The 8,445-nt window shown below is 44.7% G+C and overlaps 1 protein-coding gene across 1 annotated transcript; it reads left to right on the plus strand.

Annotated features, from left to right (window-relative positions):
- The first annotated feature begins 3,044 nt into the window (after positions 1–3,044).
- On the plus strand, positions 3,045–4,231 carry LOC103719556 (uncharacterized protein At1g08160-like). The gene has a single exon (XM_008808854.4). It carries the CDS (start codon positions 3,147–3,149, stop codon positions 3,759–3,761), a length of 615 nt encoding a protein of 204 aa, XP_008807076.3. The 5' UTR covers positions 3,045–3,146; the 3' UTR covers positions 3,762–4,231.
- Positions 4,232–8,445: the final 4,214 nt, after the last annotated feature.

Here is an 8,445-nt window from a genome sequence, read left to right on the forward strand (position 1 = left end):
GACACAGAGGGTGCATTTGGGTGCTCTGTAAGTCCATGATGCTTTATAATTCTATGTTTTTTAAAACTTACAAGTGTTTTACAGTACCAGGTGTTTGATTATACAATGAAACATCATAAAACTATATTGAAGTTCTTCAATCATGAATTAAAGTTTTTTTTTTTTAAGTTGGATTTTCAAAAATCACATTTTTTCCTTATCTACTTGAATTTTTATTTCAAAACCTTCTCATCTAATTAACAAAGCAGTACACCCTCCTAAATCTCTACTTAAAAAAAAAAAAAAAAAATCATGATCATGAGATGAAAAACCCCTAACAGCAGGCTAACTGATTTCTACAGATAAAACCTTTACTTCTTTGCTTCCTGATTCTGTCAAAAATGGCAAGTGGGGCTGGACTCTGTCAAGTATCATATGCATGATTCTGTGGTATGTGACACCAAGACAATGCCAGAAGATCTGTTCAAAGTTCACCTAGGGCTACAAACAATTCGAGCACACCTGACCTCTGGGCTCAACAGCATAGAAGAGGTATCAAGGCTCAGCTCAAGCTTGAGCTGAGTTCACTTGTTAGCTGTAAGCTTAACTCAATGTGGGAAAGAAGAATATGTGGGAAAAAAGAATATTGTGGAAAACTTTTTCCACCTGCTCTCATGAGGTAGTCATTATGTATATTTATAGTTGAGAATATACAAGAGATTACAACTAGAATGATACAAAGATAGAAAGAAATAACAAATGGATTCCTAGAATCAATCTTAAATTTATGCTATTCAAAATTCAAAATTCAAAATTCAAATTCAAAATTTAAAATTTAGAATTCAAAATTTTGAATTCAAAATTCAAAATTTTTAGAATCATAGATCTTTGATATGTGGCTTCATATGAGGCTGAGATGAAGATACTACCAATACCCCCCGCAACCTAAGATGGGTACCACTGAGAGCTTGGAATGCAATTGTTGAAAGCGTTGGGAGGCAAATACTTTGGTGAATATATTAGTGAATTGATCGTTGGAGGAGATGAATCAAACATAAAGCTGACAACGAGCTACTCTCTCTCGAACAAATGAAAATCAATTTCAATATTTTTAGCCCGAGCATGAAACATGGGATTGGCAGTGAGATGTATGGCAAATAAATTATCACACCGAAGTATAGAAGCTTGAGAAAGTGAGATACCTAGTTTATGTAGTAAAGATTGAATCCAAATTAATTCAGCAGCAACATTAGCAAGCCCTTTGTATTCAGATTCGGTATTGAACATGCCACAGAGCTTTGCTTTTTAGCATTCCAAAATATGAGATTAAGGCCAAGAAAAATATTGAAGCCACTTACAGAACTCTGATCATCAGGATCATAGGCCCAATTGGCATCAGAATAGGCATGTAGAGAAGAGGATAGGCCTTTGGTTAAATAAATACCACAGTTGATAGTATGCTTCAAGTAGCAAAGAATATGCTTGACTGTAAGCTAGTGCGTAGAAGTGGGCCTATTTATAAACTGACATACTTGGTTGACTGCAAAAGCAATGTTAGGACGTGTAAGAATAAGGTACTAAAGTGCACCCACCATACTCTTATATTGAGTTGGAATAGAAAGTGGCAAACTATCAAAATGAGAAAGTTGGGACCCCATAGATATAGATGTCAAAACAAACTTAGAACCATCCATGTTAGTTTTGAGAAGAAGATTAGAAGTATACTTTGATTGGGTCAGATGAAGTCTAAAAGTAGTAGTTTTAGCCTCACTACCCAAAAAATAGTGAAGAGAGCCTAGATCATTTATGACGAATTCAATTTATATAGAAGTAATAAGGTTATCCAATGAAGTAGTAAAAGTATCAGTAAAAATAATATCATCTACATAAACCAGAGAAAGTGCCACATATTCTTTGGTATGCTTGATAAAATGTAAGACATCAGCTTTAGACCTATGAAAATCAAGAGTATGTAAGTGAGAGCTCAATCGCTGAAACCAAACACATGGTGTCTGTTTAAGATCATAAAGAGAATGTTGTAGCTTGCAAACATTAGTGGGATGGTCCGGATTAGTGAAACTATGAGGTTATTTCATATAAACATCCTCAATGAGATGTCTATGGAGGAATGTGTTTTTAACATCTAATTACTGAATTGACCAACCTTCTAAAACTACAAGAGAATGAATAGTACGAATTATGACAAGCTTGATAATTGAGCTGATTGTCCCATCATAATCAATAGTCTCTTGTTGATTGAAGCCTTTAACGACCAGGCGGGCTTTATAGCGCTCGATAGAGCCATCAAATCATCTTTTGATTTTGAACACCCATTTGTAGCTAATAACATGTTGTGAAGAATAGGTTGGAGCTAAAAGCCAGGCACCGTTAGAGAGCAAGGCATTGTACTCATCTATCGTCGCTTCACACCATTGAGAATCATACTAAGATTGAGTGAAGTAAGTGGACTTGGGAGGGATAGTGGAAGCTACAAATGCCCCCTTGGAGCGTGTGACTATGTGATGATCACCAATGTGAGAAGAAGCAATTCACCGATTCAGGAGTAGCAAGCTCAGCAGTGGCTATAGAACTTTGGTCATATGTCGTGGTTGGTCATTATCATGTGTTTGTAAAGAACGATAGTGAGTTTGAGGACTTGGAGCTGGAGACACGATTAGAGTGATGTGGGTTGATATGAACTGATCATTGAGCTCGGGCACAAGCCATAATAAAGAAGAGGCTATAGGAGGGCTACTGGTTGACTTGGACCCATATGCATGCTGAGTTCATTAAAATGATTAAATGATCAGCCGATAATTTAATAAGATGGAGCAAATTCCGGACCTTAAATCAACCAAGAAAAGTAACAAATATTTGCCATTATGCAGCGTCTTTCTTCTTCCACATCCTTATAGTGTGGTAGAAAGATTCCAAAGCCAAAGGCACTCAAAAGCAAAGCAAACAAAAGAAAGAAACACAAGCGTAATAGGAAAAAAAAACATAGAAGAATCCCCTCCTATGATCTCATTATCCGTACTATGAAGCCATCTCCTCCCGTACAGCCTGCAACCACCACTTGTCACATATCTTTATATATTCCAACCCTCTCTCTATAAAACCATTCCCATTCCAATGCCTTCACAACCACCATCACCACCACCACCTCCATGACCGGATCTGGAACCAGCCACAACCTCGAGTCGCCCTTGCACATGCGCAGGCGACGCTCCAATCTCATGCCATGCATCGCCATCTCCGCCCTCGCCCTTATCATTCTCGCCTGCCTCGCCATTCTTATCTTCTGGCTCATCGTCCGACCAGCCCAGCTCGAGTACTCCGTCGATGACGCCAGCATCCACGGCTTCAACCTCACTGCCAATGAGCTCAACGCAACCTTCAACCTCACTCTTCGAGCCGAAAACCCGAACCACCGAGTCGGGGTGTACTACGACTCGGTCGACATTGTCGTGTGGTACTCCAACCAGATGGTGGCCTTCTCCGACGTGGCACCGTTCTACCAGGGCCACCGAAATGTGACGACCATCGAGGTTGATCCTGTTGCCAAGTCGGTGCCGCTGTTGGCGCCGGTGGTAGATAATCTTCAGCATGACCGGTCGGCGGGGGCGGTGGAACTGGAGGTGAAGGTGAGAGCGAGGATTAGGTTCAAGGTGGGGCTGGCAAAGACGAAGCACTACAAGCTGACGGCCTACTGCTCGCCGGCGGTGGTGCACTTCTCATCGCCGGCTCGGTTTGAGAGGACTTACTGTGATGTTCATATCTGAGTGCTTGGAGGTTTGAGGGTGGTGGTGGCGATAATATTGGTAGCGAGAGCGGCGGCTTGGGTAAAGATTGTGTCGCTTTTATTCTTTTTGGATTGGATGATTGGTTTTCTTTTATTGTGTTTCGCTGCTTTCATGTCACATGTTTATGTTTTCGCCTCTCTAATTTCTTTTCTTTTATTACCGATGTTGGTGCATGGAATGCAAGTAATTTACAAAGGAGACAGAGAATTGGATGGATGGGTGTGATGGAAGTAATAACCTTTGGCATCACTTTCTTTTTAAATTTTTAAAATAGAAAAATATTTTTTTAAAATATGAAAATATTTGGTATAGTCAATTATTTTAAAAAATATAAATATGACGAGTGGGGGTGAGGATGACAAAGACAATAGAGGAAGAGGTATTGGTGATTGAGACAATCAAGATGGTAGTGGTGGAGGTAGGGCTGAAAGCAGATCAGATTATATTTGACCATATCCATTTTCATATCCAATTTAGATTGAATTCAGATACTATTTTTTTGGCCTAATCAAATCCAAATATGGAGACGGATAGTTAGTTCAAAAATCTTTCGGATACGAATATGGATGCAGATACACTTGATTTTTTAAAATTTGAATCTGAATATCCATATAATAATTGGCCAAACCTTCTAGGATTTAGTAACCCGCATGACCGAATCTGTTAGTAACGCGAGTACGCCAATGGCACAATAGGCCCAATACATAATCACCTGTTCCATTTGCACCCCAGACCGCGGTAGTTGCCCAGCTATGCAGCCCAAGAGAGAGCATGAATTGAGTGTTTCAAAATTTTTAGCAAATAATGCAGTAGAATTAAATGCTTGACAAATAAATATTTGAATTAGTAAATAAGCACTAGGTAAATATGCAAGAAATTAAAGCAAGAAAAATAAACAAGGCAAACACAGAAAATGTATAGTAGTTCGGTGCCAACTCTGCAAATGCATCCACTCCTCAAGACTTCTTAAGAATTTTACTATAATTTATAATCCAGATTACAACTCAGTTATTTGTCAAGTTCACAACCAAACTCAGTTGATTTTTTTAGGTCAATCAACCAAAATCTTTACCGATCGTTTTTTGAGTTCACAACCAATCTAGTTGACTTTTCAAAAAATTAACCAAAACCTTCTTCGAGCCTATCCCAGACTCAACACAATCTAATTATAGGTTTGGATGGACCTTTCCCCCAAGTTTCAATCTTTAAAATTTGTTATAGCAAAGAATAGAAAGAAGTAAATGCTGTTATAATGAATACAGCTCCAAGAGAATCAATACAAAATAATAAATAGATCTACACTCTGTTAGTTGACTTGAATACTGTTGAAGCTACTTCACCAACTTACTGATATTAATGATGTGATCTTTTAGCTCACAATGAAAGCTTTTGAATGATTTACTCATTGAAGCACTCTCTTTTTGCTCTCTTTTTCTGGCTCTAGTAGATTTATCTTTATAGCGCTTGAGTTCTCCTTATCCTTTGGTGTTCCTATCCATTTATACCTTTTAGAGAAGGTTGGAATACTTTTCTAGCTGTTAGACAGTTAATAAAGCTGTTGTAAGACGAATAGCCGTTCAGATTCGTAGAAAAACTAGCTGTTATAGTTGTTAGGCGCAGAGGGGTCGACTTACTGTTTTTTGGGTCGACTCAAGATTTTCAAAAGTTGAGTCGTGATCTTCACGAATTGGCTCGAGCTTGCTTCTGTTTCTACTACACTCTGTCTTTCATCTATGGCACTTATGGTGTCGACTCTCTCTTAATTCAGGGGTCAACTAAAGATGTTTTAGGAGTCGACTTGTTGACTTTAGGGGTCGACTCGACTGTTTCTAGGGTCGGCTCTAGTTTTACTAGAGTCTGCTCATGAATTCGATGGGTCGACTCGCCAATGCAGTAATTTTTTCAGCTCTTTATCTTTTTTCTATGGCCATTCTGGAATCGACTCACCTTTGTCTGGGGTCGACTCGCCTTTATCTGGCATCGACTCGTGCTAAGCTAGAGTCAGCCCGAGTACTTTATGGGTCAACTTGTCAATAAGATGAATTCTTTGGCTTTCTGTCTGTCCTCTAAGACTATTATGGAGTCGACTTGCGATATGTTGAAGTCCTCTTATGAAGGTGCATCAGTCAGCGATAGTATGCTGGGTCGACTCGTTGCAAGTTTGGGGTCGACTCTTAAAGTAACTCAGACTAAAATTTTAAGTGCTTGTCTATGAGCTTCCAAGGAATGTCTTCATAGCCTTTTGGAGTTAGCTTCTTGATATGGTGCTTCAGATGAATGATCTTTATTTGAGAGTGGCTGAAGGTTTTCTTCTTACTTTCTGAAATTAATTACTTAAACTCAAAACAAATTTATTAGTCAACTTTTGACTTAACTATTTTTGCATCATCAAAATTAACCATTTTAGCTTCAACAATCTCTCCATTTTTTATGATGACAAAACTTTTGAGTTCCAAAAAATTATATAGAATGCCATAAAGCAAAAAGACAAAAGAAACCATTAAATTGGGTTTACATTTTCAATAGTGTTACGGGGGAACTAAGCCGCCATGCTCCACGTGACCGGCACGCGCGCCCATGAAGACTACGGCTGTCCTTTGATCCAGCAATCCGACCCCGAGTCGGACATCTTCGGCTCCACAGCCCGACCTCGAGTCGGCTGCCCTTCGATCCAGCAGTCCGGCCCCGAGTCGGACATCTTCGGCTTCGCGGCCCGACCCCGAGTCGGCTGCCCCTTAATCTAGCAATCCGACCCCAAGTCGGATATCCTCAGCACCGCAGCCCGACCCCGGGTCGGCTGCCCCCTGATCCAGCACTCCGACCCCGAGTCGGAGATCTCTTGATAACGACAGGCTGCTTCCCAGAGGCACGCCGAGGCCTCCTGCTCCACTACTCCCTGCAACGGCTGTATCCGATGCTGTTCCACGATCTCCTGTATCAGCCGTACAAAGCGGAACTCCACTACGCCCTGTCATGGCCGTACCCAGCGCTGCTCCACGACGTCTTGTAACGGCCATGTCAGTGGCCACTCCGCCGCGCCCACGATGACAAACCCCCCTCAGAGACCCCCCAGCCAGGTATATATGCGGCTGGGGGGAGAAGGGGGGGTAAGCAATATCTTCCAGAGCACTCTCTTGCTTGCGATTATTATCTCTCCTTCTCCTCCAATCTCCTCTGACTTGATCGTCGGAGGGCCCCCACTACCCCAGTGGTGGTGCGAGGCTTGCTCGCAGGTTTCCCGGTGGAAGGTGGAGCGTAACCAACACCAACCAAGACAACTCAGACGGAACCCCGTTCACACCGCTGTGTCAATCGTTCTCGGTTTGGACCACCAGCAACAGTTGGCGCTAGAGGAAGGGCCTGATCTCAGAGCGATCGTAATGGCACGGCGAGGTGGTCGTGGAGCTTCCAATACCTCCGGTCGCGGGGCCTCTCGCGCCTCCGGCCGGGAGGCCGCTGCGTCTCCAACACATTCTCAGCAACACTCCACCATTCCACCCCCCATTCAGATGGTCGAAGCCGCTCAGTTCGACCAGTTAGCCCAGCAGGTTCACACCCTCGCGGAGGTAGTGCAGAACCTGCAGGGTGTGATGTCTCGAGCGCCACAGTGGGCCCAGGAGCCGCTGCCCCCCGAGCGCTCACCTGTCTTCCTCAACCCGCGCTCCTTCCTCTCCCATGGGGAGGAGCGCCGGCGCGAGGAAGGTTCTCGAGCACGGTCCATTCTACCAGGACCTTCTCATCGAAGCTGCGCGGGGTACGAGAGGCGGACCCGGGCGCGTTCTCCGACCCCCCAGTCCTCGAGGGGCCCGCACTCCAGTCGGTCCCCCTCGCGCCGCTCCTTGTCTCCCACCCACCGGTCGCGCTCCCTGGACCGGCGGGTGGACGATCTCCACAGACAACTCCAGGTCCTGAAGGGCCACTCCAAAGATCTCTTCGTCGACTTGGAGATCTCCTCCCAACCGGCGCTTGCCTCGAGGATCCTGCGGACCCCAAATCCGCCGGGATTCAAAATGCCGGCGATCGAGCCCTATGACGGGGCGGCGGACCCGCGGGATCACGTGGAGAGTTTCAGGACTCTTATGCTCCTCCATGGAGCATCAGATCCCCTCCTCTGCAAGGCCTTCCCGGCGACCCTCCGTGGCCCAGCCAGGGCGTGGTTCGCCGGCCTGGAGGCTGACTCTATCCAGTCCTTTGACCAGTTCACTCGCCTCTTCATCAGCCATTTCGCCGTCAGTAGCCGGCGGCGATTGGTTTCCGACTCCCTCTTTGATGTCCGGCAAAACGAGGGAGAAAGCCTGCGGGATTACCTTACCCGCTTCAACAAGGCTACATTGGAGGTCCGAAACCTGAGCCAGGAGGTGGCTCTCTCAGCCCTGAAGCGTGGCTTCCGGAAGGGCAGACTCACCTTCTCCCTGGACAAACGCCTGCCGCGGAGCTTCCCGGAGCTGTTGTCTCGGGCGAACCAGTATGCAGACGCCGAGGAGGCAGCCGCCCACCGGAACAAGGAGGCCGCCGAGGCCCCTCTAAAGCTCGGGAAGAAAAGGCGAAAAGAGGCACCCCAGAGGAGGAGCCCGACGCCTCAACATCGGCGCAGAAGCCCGTCACCGGCGAGGAACCACGGCGCCCCACGCCCTCGTTCTCCGCACCGACGCTTCAACCGGTA

The sequence above is a fragment of the Phoenix dactylifera genome, chromosome 6 (genome assembly GCF_051530095.1).
Source record: "Phoenix dactylifera cultivar Ajwa chromosome 6, Ajwa_hap1_PhDact_Kaust_v1.1, whole genome shotgun sequence".
Taxonomy (NCBI): Eukaryota; Viridiplantae; Streptophyta; class Magnoliopsida; order Arecales; family Arecaceae; genus Phoenix; species Phoenix dactylifera.

Excerpts from the sequence above, each read along its gene's own strand:
- LOC103719556 (XM_008808854.4), top strand. The coding sequence starts at position 3,147 with ATGACCGGATCTGGAACCAGCCACAACCTCGAGTCGCCCTTGCACATG.